At 40.9% G+C, this 15,514-nt stretch overlaps 2 protein-coding genes across 4 annotated transcripts in view; one reads left to right on the top strand and one right to left on the bottom strand.

The window, feature by feature from the left end:
* Window positions 1-2,228: 2,228 nt before the first annotated feature.
* LOC105357803 (uncharacterized) overlaps window positions 2,229-15,514 on the top strand; it is a 13,466-nt gene continuing 180 nt past the window's right edge. The window contains exons 1-7 of one of the 3 annotated variants that reach the window (XR_002872834.2): window positions 2,229-2,364; window positions 2,509-2,640; window positions 2,766-2,859; window positions 3,037-3,136; window positions 3,241-3,499; window positions 3,572-3,758; window positions 3,993-4,122. Coding sequence is in view for 2 of the 3 variants with exons in the window: in XM_078941890.1 (XP_078798016.1) it covers window positions 3,428-3,499; window positions 3,572-3,758; window positions 3,993-4,120; window positions 4,313-4,630 (705 nt within the window). In the remaining variant the exon portion in view is untranslated. Of the gene's footprint in view, window positions 2,365-2,508; window positions 2,641-2,765; window positions 2,860-3,036; window positions 3,137-3,240; window positions 3,500-3,571; window positions 3,759-3,992; window positions 4,123-4,312; window positions 4,769-15,514 lie in introns of those variants that run through there. The other 2 variants (XM_078941891.1, XM_078941890.1) reach the window with 2 other exon arrangements.
* Window positions 14,693-15,514, bottom strand: part of LOC101175052 (mucin-19) — a 26,358-nt gene continuing 25,536 nt past the window's right edge. Inside the window, exons 28-29 of the mRNA XM_023952629.2 lie at window positions 14,851-14,980; window positions 14,693-14,773 (exon numbers count right to left, since the gene is read on the bottom strand). Coding sequence (XP_023808397.1) covers window positions 14,710-14,773; window positions 14,851-14,980 — 194 coding nt within the window. The 3' untranslated portion in view covers window positions 14,693-14,709. The remainder of the gene's footprint in view (window positions 14,774-14,850; window positions 14,981-15,514) is intronic.

Raw genomic sequence — 15,514 nt, 5'->3', positions numbered from 1 at the left:
TATTGGAGCTTTGAATATTTTTTAAAAGAGAGTTACTGATTAATAAATAGTCTAAACGGGAGTGTGAATAGTGAACTGGAGAAAAAAAGGTGAACCCTTTAGTGCTTGGGTGACATGAGCGCCACGCGTCGCAGAGACCCAGATCATTCATGTACTGCTTTAGAATACTTGCAGATCGCCATGTACGCTGGTTTGCTGCTGTGCTGAGTCTGTCAAGTTCAGGGTCCAAAACAAGGTTGACGTCTCCTCCTATAATGATTGTGGAGTCAGAGTGAACTGAGAGTGAGGTGAAGAATCTGTGAAAGAAGGAAGAGTCGTCAACATTAGGACCATAAATACTCACTATACAATAGTCCTTATTCTGAATGGATATATTAATGATTACAAATCTGCCTTCTGGGTCAGTAACTGTATCCTTATGAGTAAAATTAAGATTTTTATTAATTAAAACAGCAACTCCTCGTTGTTTGGAGTTGTAACTGGCAGAGTATATAACTGGAAATTGTAAGCAGCACATAAGGTGATTCAAAGAATCTGATAAATGGGTCTCCTGCAGTAGAGCTATATCTGCTTTTAGACCATCCAGGTGATTTAACACTTTCAATCTCTTTGGCTCAGAGCCAAGTCCACGCACATTCCAGCTAACGATGTTAAGACTGTTCATAACTGCTCTGACTGAAAAGGTGTAAAGCTAAGTAGTGCTTGTGTACCAGTCCGTGTGCGCGTGCCCGCATTGAGAAGCGCTGTGCGCGTGAACGTTTTCTGGTTATGTGAGCTGCGTGTCGCGTGCGTCCTATGAGAGCCTGTGTGAGGTGATTGCAGTATGTCAGCGTGTGTGTGCGGGATCGCATGTGCACGCCCCTGTGTGCGCTTGTGTGAGCGCGCGCCCGTTCCGTGCATAAATAAATACTTACCGAGGATGAGTTGCTTCCAGGTGATTTACATATAATGAGGGGGGAGAGGGGGGGGGGAGAGTAAAGGAAAGAAAAAAAGAGATAGAAGGGAAAACGAAAACAACAACAAAACAACAATAGAAACATCAGTGGGACTGAAGTGACGAAGAAAAAAAAAAAGACTGTTTTCCTGCGATCGAGGTGTGGATTATTGATGATCCGGTTTTCCATTCATTGAAGTAAGTTTAGCGGGTTTCTTCTGGGCAGCGCAGATGTTCTCAGCGCGGATCTGAAAGCCTTCAGCACAGCCAGGGGGTGATCTCCGGGTCCCGGAACAGCCGTCCGTCCACGTACAGTTTGTCAACGGCCACAATCGCTCTCGAACCAGCAGCAAGATGCTTCCTCCTCAGCGGGAACAGGATCTTCCTTCTACGGAGGATTTCTGCCGGGAACTGGTCATTAACGCTGTAATGCGTGCCTCTCAGTTCCCGTCCGCGGCCCTTCACCAACTCCTTCTGTTTGAAATGTTCGAATTTAGCCACAATAGGACGCGGGCGCTGGTGGTCGGACCTTCTTCCTCCGAGGCGGTGAACCCTGTGGAAGGAGATCTTCTGCACCTCCTCCTTGGGGAGCTTCAGGTGGACCTGTAAAAAGGATCTCACGGTGGCCTCGGGGTCTTCTCCTACCTCCTCTGGAACCCCCGCGACCACTAGATTGTCCCTCATGCTCCTCGACTGAAGATCCAGGAGGGTTTCCTTGATGGATCGGTTCTCCTCGGAGAGACGGGCGGTGTCACTGCTCAGGGTCTTCACGGTCTCTCTGAGGGCCTGGTTCTCCGCTGCGAGCTCCCGCACCTGCTGCTGGCTGAATTCCAGAGACTCCCGCAGACCTTGAAATTCTCTATGGAGGATCTCCAGCAGATTGAGGCGGCCATCAAAGCTGGAGAGCTTTTTGTCAATCGAATCCAGGATATCGCTCATTCCGCTGCCTGGAGAGGACACAGCCCCGGGAGAGTCCTCAGGCCGTTCACGCTTGGCGGAGGGGGTGGTGGTGGCGGTTCTGGGCTTCACCATGTTGCAGGTATTAAAACACTCGTCAATGAAATTCTCCAGGTCCTCCAGGCTGACAGAAGCTTAATACTCTTAACAGGTTATGTTAGTTAGCAGGAAATGTTTTAATATGGCGGAAAAATGAAACAAGATCGAAAATGTTTGTTCAAATGCTTACGCGCCGCCAAGTCGACTCACCACACTCGTCTCGCTGGGTCTCGCGATACTACAGCATCACGCGATCGCGATCGTCCTCATTCATTCTAATTTTCTTCTGTCAATGTTTAGATCCTGTTCCTATGGTACAATCTTCTGACCAATCGGAACCATCCTCCCTTGATTCATCTGATTCTCAAGACACCGTCATCCTTTCGGAGAGTCCATCCAGTAAACGGCTAAGGCTGGACTCAGAGGCCAAGCACGTAAGAATTATTCTAATCAAATGATTATTTTTAAGGATATGAACCCCTAAAATAAATTTTGCTTATTGAATTTAGTCTATTGTCTTATCCTTGTTAAGTTGATTCATTTTTAATATGCTTAAGTTCTTTTCTCTGTGTTTTTAGTTGGTGGAATCCATTCTTACCCAAAAACCTGGAACGCATAATAAATGAATATAATCGAAGCAAGTCTTTATCAGATGAAACTAGAAGAAAAATGGTTAACTTACTGGCTGCTGACATGACAGAGAAGAATGGGTAATATATCATTATGGCTTAGTAAAATCAGTGTATCATTAACATGTAATTCTCATCTTTAACAAAGCATGAAGCAGAGCTTACATTACATACACTAAGAATTTTTTTATTTTTTTGTATTGCAGGACATCACCACCAAGACAGGTGAAAGAAATGTATGCCAGGGGAATTGTGAGCTTCTTTCCCTATCTGAGTGATCCTTTCTCCAGGACCGGTTATGTAAGTCACACCAAAAATTATTACATTAAATGTTTATTAAGACATTTGACCAATAAAAGTTTTGAAAGGTACTTTTTACAAATTAAATAGATAAAAAAAGTAACACATGCTTTGCATACCAAGTTTATCCAAATTGTGAATGTGGAACTACAAATGAGATGTTCCCTGTCTTACCAGGATCATTACTATGATGGCGAGAGTGGCACAGGCTACTTGGCATGGGGGATTAAAACTATTCAGCGATCTGCTGCAAGAGACAGGCGATCATCATATGGAGGTAACACTACTATTCTGAAAGAGTTTAAAAACTTTGGAATTAATTTTCATTAAATATACTTTTCTTGCATGTTTGGCTATCAAAATATGTCCTGTGTTGTAAAGAATCACCTGGAGGAGCATCTTATGATGATCAGCTTGGAGGACCAGCTGCCAGGCGAGAACCCCAGTTAGTTCCAGAAACTGTGCTGAGTGATGATGAGTGTAAAGAGGCCATAGCATTGATTAAACATTCAGCGGATGAAGATGTAATCAAGAGGAAGATGAAGCTGACATTTGACTTCGCCGCAACATGGTCCTTGACCTGCAGCAGTCAAGCAATGTTCTGACAGTCTTTCCACGTTTTAAAGACATCAAAGGCTTGGTAAATAAATAAACCTATTCTTGAACACAGTTTATAATTTCAGAAGGAAATTTAAGTTTCTCTTCAATGTAGGTGGAACAAGATTTTGCTCTGATGTTTGGGGAGGAAATCTCAGGCAAGTTTCTGGAAAAATGGACAACTGCATTCAAGCAGAAAGTTATCCAACAATGCAGGAAGCTGCAAACCACCAGTGAGTTGGAAGATCTCCTCCTGGCAGCTGATAACCCTGACAGTGGAGCCGAAGTGGATGACAGCATTGGTAAGAGTTACACGCAGTTGACACTCTACTAATTTTCTGTAAATTAAAATAAACTTGACAGTTTAAACTACAGTTACAATAGTATAGTTGCAATAGTTACAATTTTTTTCTTTTACTTTGTCCTATTACTGTGTGACATGTTGGCAATAGTTAAAGGGTTAAATGAAAATATTCTATAAGCATGTCTGACTTTTGCTGATGCTCCATTTGAATTAAATGTTTGTGTATTTACAGGGTGGGACAGTGACCTCTCATCGATTCTGCTGCTGTTGCACCTTATTCCTCCCTCTGCCCAAGGTCGTAAAAGACCAGGAAAAGTGTCTGCTTCCCAAGCAGAAAAGCATTTGGTGGTCTTCAAGAAGGTGTGTTTTTATTTTCAGCATTGCGCCTGGTGCTGTCATGTTGGGAATACATGTGCAGATACTATGATTAGCACCAGAAAGTTTTCTTATGCCCAGTTACATTATTTCCCAGCTCTAAATGTAATTTTTTGGAATGAAATATAACTACGGTGTCATTGTAAAAGCCTCAATGTATTTTTCATGTTATTTCAGATAGGAACCAACATTCTAGAACATCTTGATTCCATCAAGACAAGCACTCAACCCTATCTCCTGGCTGTTGGACGAAATAGGAAAGAAATCCATCAGTTCTTTATCATCCTTGACAAAAATGCCATCGCTTGCAGGTCGGCTTCCTCACTCAGTGCCTTTGATGAACTATTCAAGGCACATTTTGTTTTTGCCACGAAATACAATCCAATGCTACACAACATGTTCACATTCATCCAGACAACTGTGTACAATATAGATGCTGGGAAAGTGAAGGAGAGCCCCCGTGTTGCAGAAGTTCGGGCCAGGCTGCTTCATTAGCACTTGAACTTGTCTATTTAAGATGAGGTGTTTTGTTTGTCACTCTGAGTTAACTTGTTCAAATACTCTTGTTAGGCATTTACGAGTAGTTCATGGTTACATAGATGGGAAAAATCTACGACTTAAATGTGCTCAGACTGGATGTGGTCGTGTACTTGGGACTTTTTCTGGATTTAGAAAACATTTAAACACCAAACACATGGACACAATTGAGCAACAAGGCCAGAACGATGTCAGTTCAAGCAGGCCAAACCTCGGTGATGCAAGAGACCTTGTTACTGTTGATGTAGAGGCAGCAGAATCAACAGCTACCCAATTAACAAAGTCCAGCCTGACAAGGACCACAGAATGGCGAAGACTCAGATGCAGAGTTCTTGGAAAAACTTTTATTCCTGAGAACCTGAGATAGGCGTAGGGTTTGGTAAACATCTACACATGATAATCAGGGACAGGACAGAGGGAGACACAGACCATAAATACATATGAGGAGGGACAGCACAGGTGGGAACGATCAGGGATGATTAGGTCTACAGCTGTGGGGAAAACAGACATGAACAGGAAAGGGAGGAACTTTCAAAAGAAAACAGGAAGCGACACACAAGGACACAAATGTCAGACAGGAACTTGACGAAACATGACAGTACCCCCTCCCTAAGGACCGACACCAGACGGTCCAGGAGCCCCGGACCTGAAGAAGTCCGTCAGGAGGGATCTGTCCTCGATGAAACGCTCCGGAATCCACTGGCGGTCCTCTGGACCATAGCCCAGCCAGTCCACCAGTAACTGCCGACCACGACTCCGTTTCCTGACGGCCAGGATCTTCCGCACCGTGTACACCGGTCCACCCCCACCATCCTGGGCGGCGGCGGGGGCTCTGAGGGAGGCACCAGAGGACTGTCCACCACCGGCTTCACCTTGCTGACATGGAACGTAGGATGAACCCGGAGGGACCGGGGCAGACGAAGACAAACCGCAGCTGGGTTGATGACCTTGGCGACGGGAAACGGCCCCACAAACCGGGGAGCCAGTTTTCTACACGGAACGTGTAGGTTGAGATCCCTGGTCTCCTTTGCTTTTCATAACTCGCCACAGGAATGGACTAGAAACTTGCTTTTTTTTTTAAACATCCTTATAATTTTTACTCTTCATGACGGTGCCGTATTAAACCATCTGATGGCCTGGTACGGCCCGCGGGTCGTGTGACACCCCTGCTCTAAAAGAATGAGCTAAACTGGGAAAGATGAACTGTGACGTAGAAAGGGAAGAATGTCTTCTCTTTGACGGGAATTTTAGAGGTTTCAGATCAGGACACAGACTGCAGAAGAATTGAAGAAAATGTCTTGATCATGTGGCCAGATAGAAAATAAAAACATGGGTCTGTTCCATGGGCGGGACCAAACATGGAGGCGGGCTGGATCCAGCCCACGGGCCGTTGTTTTCCTACCCCTTTTCTAACTCTGCAGAAACTATGTTCTAATTAAACACCAGTGGGAATACTTTGAGAATGGATCAAAAAAGGATGGGAGAGGGTCTTTAATGATGTCATCCATTCCTTTTTTGATGACTTGTTGGAGTTTAGACATATTTTGTTTCCAAACTTGCTTTGTAGTATTTTTATATTCTTCCCCTATTATTTATGCATTGAATTTTGTGATTAAACTTACATACTTTATGCTAATTAATGACCTTTTCTCTCTCTGCCATAAACAAACTGACAGCTGTTTGCTATCAAGACGAAGCTGAAGGGACTTTTATTGTTTTACCAGCAAATGACAAAAAAAGACACAAAAAGCTGCTCCATGTGATGCTTAAAGAACAGATTTATTGAAAGGAAAGAACAATCAACTTCAGTATTTGATTAGGAGGAAGAACATTTGAAGTTATCAACATCTCCATTTGATTCTGAGAAGGACAGGTTTCAAGGTCAGATTGGAAAACAAATTGCAGCCGTTTTACTTATCGTTGCAAATTTTACAGCTGCAGGTTTTAATGTACTCATAGTTGTAACTCTTGGTGGTTTTGTCTTGGCATTTTAGATTCACCGTTTTGTTCGCATGGTCGTCCTTCTGACAGCATTTGCAATCCTGATGCAAGACTCCATTTCCCATCATGCTGTTGGAGAATAAAAGCATTTGGATTAAAAGAGAGGAGGCGACGATTAAATCACCACAAAAACCTGAATAAACATGAAAAGTCAGGAGTCTTCTCACCTGGCCTGAGTGAAGCACTGACCCTTGCAGACAGGGACTTCTATAACAGCAGTGCAATTGTCTACAGTGGCGGTTATGTTAGTCAGTGAGGGAGAGCAGGTCTGTTTGCTGGATGTGCCTGAACAAAAAAAACAGCAAACAAAACGTAAGAAGAACGCTTTAAAGGTTTCATAATTAAATATAAAAAGCTAAAGAATGAAACTAAAGAGATTATAGTACAAAGTAAAAGGTCTGTAGATGCATTGAGGTTTGCAGGAATTGATCTTACATGTGAAACAGCATTTCTGGTCATCCCAAACCCTGTTCTCCTAGAAAGGTTAAAAAACATATTTAATTGTCACTCATTTTGTTAAAAAACAGAAAATACATCACTTTTTTACTAAAAGACTTGATTAGTGTAAAAAACTCATCAAATTCATACCTCAGAGCAGTTCTGTTCAGAACAAACTTGTTTCTGTGTCTGGACGCCCTCTAGTGTGCAGCTGAGGGACATGCAGGGATAGTTGGTGTCCTTCCAATGCTCTCCCACCTACACAAACACACAATCATCAATGTCTGCAAGACAACTGAACATCATGGTGAATAAAAAGAAAAATAATTATTAAATGAACAATGATGAACAGAATTAACTTACCTTGTATGTCTTTCCCTGATAAATGCAAGTCCTCTCAACTGAAAAGATAAAGTGGAACAAATTATAAAATGCAGCTTCCTGCTCATATTTATTTATACATTATAAATAAAATTACAATTATAGAAAATGCATATTTAATTGTAATTAAAATGACAATTATACTCCTGCAACTTTTGTCTTAAATTGTCCAGTCCAACTAAAAATGGATTCATCTCTACCACATTACATCTGGTGAAACTATATCATTTTGATGGAGGACGACACATTTATAAAATAAAAGAATCACTATTGGTAAGAATCAGATTTACAATCTTCTTATTTTTCACCCTTAAGAAAACTGAAGAACCTTTTAGTGGGGACATTGAGTATTGTTGTTAACAGTAGGTTTAAATAATATAATACTTTAATATTACTGTTATTCCAAGTTTAAATAATGCATAAAAACATAAAGGAAACAGAAGTTTCAGTTCTTACCACAAATGTAGCAGCAAGACTCGTTCACCAGAATCTCATTGGGTTTACAGATTGGGGGGGCTTTATTTATTTCATGACACTTTTCTGTTAGAGTTTGGTTATCACATTCACAGAGGAAACAGTTGGCCACCCATGTTTCACCAGGCTACAAAGTAAAAAGAGTAAAAAGCAACAACAGTTATTTTAAAGTATTTGTGCATCAAACCATTGACCATTCTTCATGAACAAACAGGAATTCACTTGTTTGGGTTCTCCGTAGGGTCCTGTGCAAACTGAGAAGAAAAAAGAAAACAGAAGATGTTTCTCTTGAAGACTTTAAGCAAAGATCCAACACCCCGTAGGACAGAATACTCACATTTACAATCTTTCACACATTCATTGCTGTGTGGGCCTGATCTAATAAAGCCTTCAGGGCAGAAGCAGCCAGCACTGACGCTAAGAAGGGGGCCTCCTTTGTGACGCACTCTGAGTAAACCAAAGAGCAGAAAAGTACAGATAAAACTGACTGACTGGCAATGGATTTAGCAGAATGATTAAGATTTCTAACCCTCCAACGCAGTAGTCATCCAAATTTTGTCGGCACTCTTCGTAAACCAATCCTTCTGGACAACTGGAATTTGAAGCTTGACCACCAAGAACGTTAAGGTTTTTACCTAATATAATGACCAAAAGTTATTGTCTATGGGTTTTTAGAATTATAGAGTGAAGTGGAAAAAAAAACACTTACGACACATTCCATTGGTGAAGTCTCTCCAGTTCACACAAAAACCTGCATTTTTACAGTCCTCAGCAGCTTTCTCCAGGGCAGAGCAAGAAGCGTTTTTGTTTTTGCAGCCGTCAAACCTGCAGTTCTCCTCTATAGTCGTCAAAGAGACATGTTTTCTGCACTCTGCAAAGACTCTGGGAAAGAAGATTCAATTAATACAAAAAATGACAACTTTGCTTTGCCCCTTAGCAAAAAAGTAGTGTAATTAAATACTGATTTTAGTGATCCAACTGTGTTGTGTCTCCATTGTGTTCACACACCACAAAAATGAAACATTCATTTATTAATCAGAATGTTTACATCTATCCGTTTATTAGCGAGAATAAGCAAGAACATGTTAGTAAAAGCTAAACCAAGAATGATTATTCTGACAAATATAATGACTGATTATTTTCTATAGAAATCTGTTGAATCTTGGCTTCTTAGAGCTGCCAGGTATTTCCTTTTTGGAACGCCAGGGGGAGGGGTCACTCAGTCCAATTCTCTTATACAGTCAATGGTCAGTTAAAGTGTCAATTTTCTTTGCACAAAGCTGCAAAAAATGAAAAACAGATCCGGATTTCAAATGAAAAACGTGTGTTGTACTTTGTAGTTTCCAAATAAAAACATCATCTATGACACAAATAATGCATTTTACAAGGACTTGGTGAGGAAGGAGAAAGAAGAGGGCATGGGGCCTGATTGCTAAAGTTTTGGATGTTGATGACATGGGGGTGGCAGGACAAACCACACCCAATCAGAAAGCCGGGGGGGGGGGGTTATAGACGCAATAGAGATAATGTAAAACTAAATGACGGTGGTGAAGCTGACTCCTCACGCAACCTATAGTCTCTCTATTCTGAACGTGCTATATATAAATTTAAGTATTGATTAAATACATTTCCAGTGTACTACTTTTTGCTAAGGGACATCTCACATCTTTGTGTTTTTATCTCAGTCACAAAATTATATCTAGAACGTTTGAAGCTTACTGCTGTTGAAGAAGATCACAAAGTTGGTTTGGGCAAGGTGTAGGGGTGACAGGGGTTATTGTTGGGGTTGTTGTTGGCTCAAAACAAGATATGTTCTTCAGTGGACAGGCTGGTTTCTGAGGGTCATCATTATACACCCAGCTGTATGAAGTTTTTTCACAGCAGTCATCATTCTCAACTTTACCTCCTCTACGAACACATGAGGCAGCCCCACACTCACCTAAAAAGAGATTGAATAGGGTTACTCAGCATAAATATAGCAAAATATTTTGGACTGTTTTATTTAGAATGACCTTTTACAACAAAGTACAACATAACGAATGATTAAACAGAAATGTTGCACTGGAAAATGACTAAAATCTTACCGCACTGTCCCTGGGTTTTGTTTTGGAATTCCTCAAAAGCCAAACTGACAACCAAAGTGCTATAAGGAGTAAGAGAGATAAAGGAACGAATCTCTGGAAGATGGACGAATACTTTTATTTCTGTGGTCTCAAACTTTAACCCATCCTGTTCATAAGGTGGCTGAATCTCAACACTGTTGAGGGTGACCTAAGACGGATAAAAAAACCATGCTTTTTTCATTGGCAAACTAATATGTACATAAAAAAGTAAAGAAGAGTTTTATTTTTTACCTTTACTGCCTCTTCTCCATTTTCTTCAACTATATTTAGTTTAACAGTGTTCATTTTATATTTCAGGATAATGCCCTTAACACAGGAGCCTCTGATATCAGGCATACAATAGTAGTTGTCCACGGCAATGGTCAAATTATGAACTGGATGCAGTTCCTCAACCAAAACATAGGTGCAGTTTTCCATAAAATTAAATTTTATACCTCCAAAAGATATGTAATGGGGATCCCCATATAACTCACAGACACCTGTAGGAATTGCAGAGAAAGGATCAGTATAATTGTATGAGCTGAAAGAATTCTTCAAATAGAAATTATAACATTTACAAAAACACATTTAATTAGAAAAAGAAAATTTTGTACACTTACAGTCACATTCCCACTTTTCACAGCATCCATCTGTGACTTTTGTCATCTTGTCCTTTCTAGGACAGCTGGGAACTTTAAGCTCCGGACAAGTAATTGGAACTGAAACAATCTTCCCTTCTTCACATGTGTTGTTACGACAGTCCTCCGTCCAATTCGTACCACAAGGCCAGATTTTGTTCTTTTTAATGCCGCTACATTCACAAGGTTTAGTAGTTGGTATATATGGGCTGCTTGGTGTAGGTGTAGTTGTTGGCGTCAAGGTAGTGTTGGTTGTAGTAGTTGTGGATGTAGTTGTAGTTGTTGGCGAAGTAATTGATGGTGTTAAAGTAGTGGTTGTTGTTGGTGTTGTTGTTGGTGTCACTGTGGTGGTTGTAATAGTTGTGGATGTAGTTGTGGTTGATGGCGAAGTAGTTGATGGTGTTAAAGTAGTTGTTGTTTTTGGTGTAGTTGTGGGTGTCACTGTGGTGGTTGTAGTAGTTGTGGATGCAGTTGTTGGTGCTGAAGTAGTGGTTGTTGTTGGTGTCACTGTGGTGGTTGTAATAGTTGTGGATGTAGCTGTAATTGTTGGCGAAGGAGTTGATGGTGTTAAAGTAGTGGTTGTTGTTGGCGTTGTTGCAGGTGTCAAGGTAGTTGTGGTAGTAGTAAATGTGGATGTAGTTGTTGGCGGAGTAGTTGATGGTGTTGAAGTAGTGGTTGTTGTTGGTGTCACTGTGGTGGCTGTAGTAATTGTGGATGTAGTTGTAGTTGATGGTGTTAAAGTAGTGGTTGTTGTTGGTGTAGTTGGTAGTGTCACTGTGGTGGTTGTAGTAGTTGTGGGTGTAGTTGTAGATGTTGGCGGAGTAGTTGATGGTGTTAAAGTGGTGGTTGTTGTTGGCGTTGTTGTTGCTGTCACTGTGGTGGTTGTAGTAGTTGTGGATGTAGTAGTTGTTGTTGGCGAAGAAGTTGATGGTGTTAAAGTAGTGGTTGTTGTTGGTGTAGTTGTTGGTGTCACTGTGGTTGTTGTAGTAGTTGTGGATGTAGACGTAGTTGATGGTGTTAAAGTAGTGGTTGTTGTTGGTGTAGTTGTTGGTGTCACTGTGGTGGTTGTAGTAGTTGTTGATGTAGTTGATGGTGTTAAAGTAGTGGTTGTTGTTGGTGTAGTTGTTGGTGTCACTGTGGTGGTTGTAGTAGTTGTGGATGTAGTTGTAGTTGATGGTGTTAAAGTAGTGGTTGTTGTTGGTGTAGTTGTTGGTGTCACTGTGGTGGTTGTAGTAGTTGTGGATGTAGTCGTAGTTGTTGGCGAAGTAGTTGATGGTGTTAAAGTAGTGGTTGTTGTTGGTGTAGTTGTTGGTGTCACTGTGGTGATTGTAGTAGTTGTGGATGTAGTTGATGGTGTTAAAGTAGTGATTGTTGTTGGTGTAGTTGTTGGTGTCACTGTGGTGGTTGTAGTAGTTGTAGTTGATGGTGTTAAAGTAGTGGTTGTTGTTGGTGTAGTTGTTGGTGTCACTGTGGTGGTTGTAGTAGTTGTGGATGTAGTCGTAGTTGTTGGCGAAGTAGTTGATGGTGTTAAAGTAGTGGTTGTTGTTGGTGTAGTTGTTGGTGTCACTGTAGTGATTGTAGTAGTTGTGGATGTAGTTGTAGTTGATGGTGTTAAAGTAGTGGTTGTTGTTGGTGTAGTTGTTGGTGTCACTGTGGTGGTTGTAGTAGTTGTGGATGTAGTTGATGGTGTTAAAGTAGTGATTGTTGTTGGTGTAGTTGTTGGTGTCACTGTGGTGGTTGTAGTAGTTGTGGATGTAGTTGTAGTTGATGGTGTTAAAGTAGTGGTTGTTGTTGGTGTAGTTGTTGGTGTCACTGTGGTGGTTGTAGTAGTTGTGGATGTAGTCGTAGTTGTTGGCGGAGTAGTTGGTGGAGTTAAAGTAGTGGTTGTTGTTGGCGTTGTTGTTGGTGTCACTGTGGTGGTTGTAGTAGTTGTGGATGTAGTTGTAGTTGATGGTGTTAAAGTAGTGGTTGTTGTTGGTGTAGTTGTTGGTGTCACTGTGGTGGTTGTAGTAGTTGTGGATGTAGTCGTAGTTGTTGGCGAAGTAGTTGATGGTGTTAAAGTAGTGGTTGTTGTTGGTGTAGTTGTTGGTGTCACTGTAGTGGTTGTAGTAGTTGTGGATGTAGTTGTAGATGTTGGCGGAGTAGTTGGTAGAGTTAAAGTAGTGGTTGTTGTTGGCGTTGTTGTTGGTGTCACTGTGGTGGTTGTAGTAGTTGTGGATGTAGTTGTGGTTGATGGTGTTAAAGTAGTGGTTGTTGTTGGTGTAGTTGTTGGTGTCACTGTGGTGGTTGTAATAGTTGTGGATGTAGTTGTAGTTGATGGTGTTAAAGTAGTGGTTGTTGTTGGTGTAGTTGTTGGTGTCACTGTAGTGGTTGTAGTAGTTGTGGATGTAGTTGTAGATGTTGGCGGAGTAGTTGGTGGAGTTAAAGTAGTGGTTGTTGTAGGTGTTGTTGTTGGTGTCACTGTGGTGGTTGTAATAGTTGTGGATGTAGTTGTAGTTGATGGTGTCAAAGTAGTGGTTGTTGTTGGTGTAGTTGTTGGTGTCACTGTAGTGGTTGTAGTAGTTGTGGATGTAGTTGTAGATGTTGGCGGAGTAGTTGGTGGAGTTAAAGTAGTGGTTGTTGTTGGTGTTGTTGTTGGTGTCACTGTGGTGGTTGTAGTAGTTGTGGATGTAGTTGTAGTTGATGGGGTTAAAGTAGTGGTTGTTGTTGGTGTAGTTGTTGGTGTCACTGTGGTGGTTGTAGTAGTTGTGGATGTAGTCGTAGTTGTTGGCGAAGTAGTTGATGGTGTTAAAGTAGTGGTTGTTGTTGGTGTAGTTGTTGGTGTCACTGTAGTGGTTGTAGTAGTTGTGGATGTAGTTGTAGATGTTGGCGGAGTAGTTGGTGGAGTTAAAGTAGTGGTTGTTGTTGGTGTAGTTGTTGGTGTCACTGTGGTGGTTGTAGTAGTTGTGGATGTAGTCGTAGTTGTTGGCGAAGTAGTTGATGGTGTTAAAGTAGTGGTTGTTGTTGGTGTAGTTGTTGGTGTCACTGTGGTGGTTGTAGTAGTTGTGGATGTAGTCGTAGTTGTTGGCGAAGTAGTTGATGGTGTTAAAGTAGTGGTTGTTGTTGGTGTAGTTGTTGGTGTCACTGTGGTGGTTGTAGTAGTTGTGGATGTAGTTGTAGTTGATGGTGTTAAAGTAGTGGTTGTTGTTGGTGTCACTGTGGTGGTTGTAGTAGTTGTGGATGTAGTTGTAGTTGATGGTGTTAAAGTAGTGGTTGTTGTTGGTGTAGTTGTTGGTGTCACTGTGCTGGTTGTAGTAGTTGTGGATGTAGTTGATGGTGTTAAAGTAGTGATTGTTGTTGGTGTAGTTGTTGGTGTCACTGTGGTGGTTGTAGAAGTTGTGGATGTAGTTGTAGTTGATGGTGTTAAAGTAGTGGTTGTTGTTGGTGTTGTTGTTGGTGTCACTGTGGTGTTTGTAGTAGTTGTGGATGTAGTCGTAGTTGTTGGCGAAGTAGTTGATGGTGTTAAAGTAGTGGTTGTTGTTGGTGTAGTTGTTGATGTCACTGTGGTGGTTGTAGTAGTTGTGGATGTAGTCGTAGTTGTTGGCGAAGTAGTTGATGGTGTTAAAGTAGTGGTTTTTGTTGGTGTAGTTGTTGGTGTCACTGTAGTGGTTGTAGTAGTTGTGGATGTAGTTGTAGATGTTGGCGGAGTTAAAGTAGTGGTTGTTGTTGGCGTTGTTGTTGGTGTCACTGTGGTGGTTGTAGTAGTTGTGGATGTAGTTGTAGTTGATGGTGGTAAAGTAGTGGTTGTTGTTGGTGTAGTTGTTGGTGTCACTGTGGTGGTTGTAGTAGTTGTGGATGTAGTTGTAGTTGGTGGTGGTAAAGTAGTGGTTGTTGTTGGTGTAGTTGTTGGTGTCAAGGTAGTGGTCGTTGTAGTAGTAGTGGATGTAGTTGTAGTTGTTGGAGGTGTAGTTGTTGGAGGTGGATGTGCTGTGGACAGTAAAAATTTTCATGTTTTTCATACAATTTAAAGAGAGAATTTTGAAATAATTGAATACTTACAACAGTTAATGTTTCCATGTACACAGTTGCTGTTTGAATAGGGAAAAAAGAAGAGAAGATATCTATGATTTGGTTTTCCAAATTCATTTAGCAGCTGTTAACTTACCAATCTATAGTTATTGGTCCAGGTGGAACAATAGTGTCATTGAAATAACAGCTGCAGTTCCTAAGTTCAGTGCATTTGCTTGTATTTTCATCATAGTATGGCGTTTCCTCTGGACATCTTGGGTAGCAACCTTCACAAGCATAGACAATATATTTTATTTATTTTTTTAAATTGATTTTAGACTGAAATGAAATCTACAAAAAGCTTCAAATGCGTTTTACCTGTTGTGCTCAGTCTAACTATATTCTTATAAACTGGTATTTGGAACATCAATAGCAACTGTGAGATTAAAACTGCAAAATACGAAAACCTTCAAACCCAAACTCTAAATCTTTTAAGAGTTTTTCTCTTTCTTTATAGATGAAAGATTTTAAGAGAATTGCATAGATTTGACCAACATTTGTTGTGATGGTAACAACTCAAGAGAATTCCTAAATGTAAATAATTTATAAAAGTCACTCAGCCTGTTTTCACTTGATTTAAGACTAAGGCACGTTCGAAAAATTATGCAAATGATTGTTTCTAGGTTATATTCACGGAAATCCAAAGCTATTCCAATCAAAAACATCTTCATAAGTTAAGTTCCATTTGAATAGAGGACCCCTTAATTTGCTCCTGCTTTACAATTCTTGCATCCATTGAACGTTTGAGTTTTTAGAGTTTC

Source organism: Oryzias latipes, chromosome 23, assembly GCF_053564925.1.
Source record: "Oryzias latipes strain Hd-rR chromosome 23, Olatipes_Hd-rR_3.1".
NCBI lineage: Eukaryota > Metazoa > Chordata > Actinopteri > Beloniformes > Adrianichthyidae > Oryzias > Oryzias latipes.
Note: the sequence above shows the minus strand (reverse complement) of the source record. Positions and strands in the feature narration are given on the sequence as shown.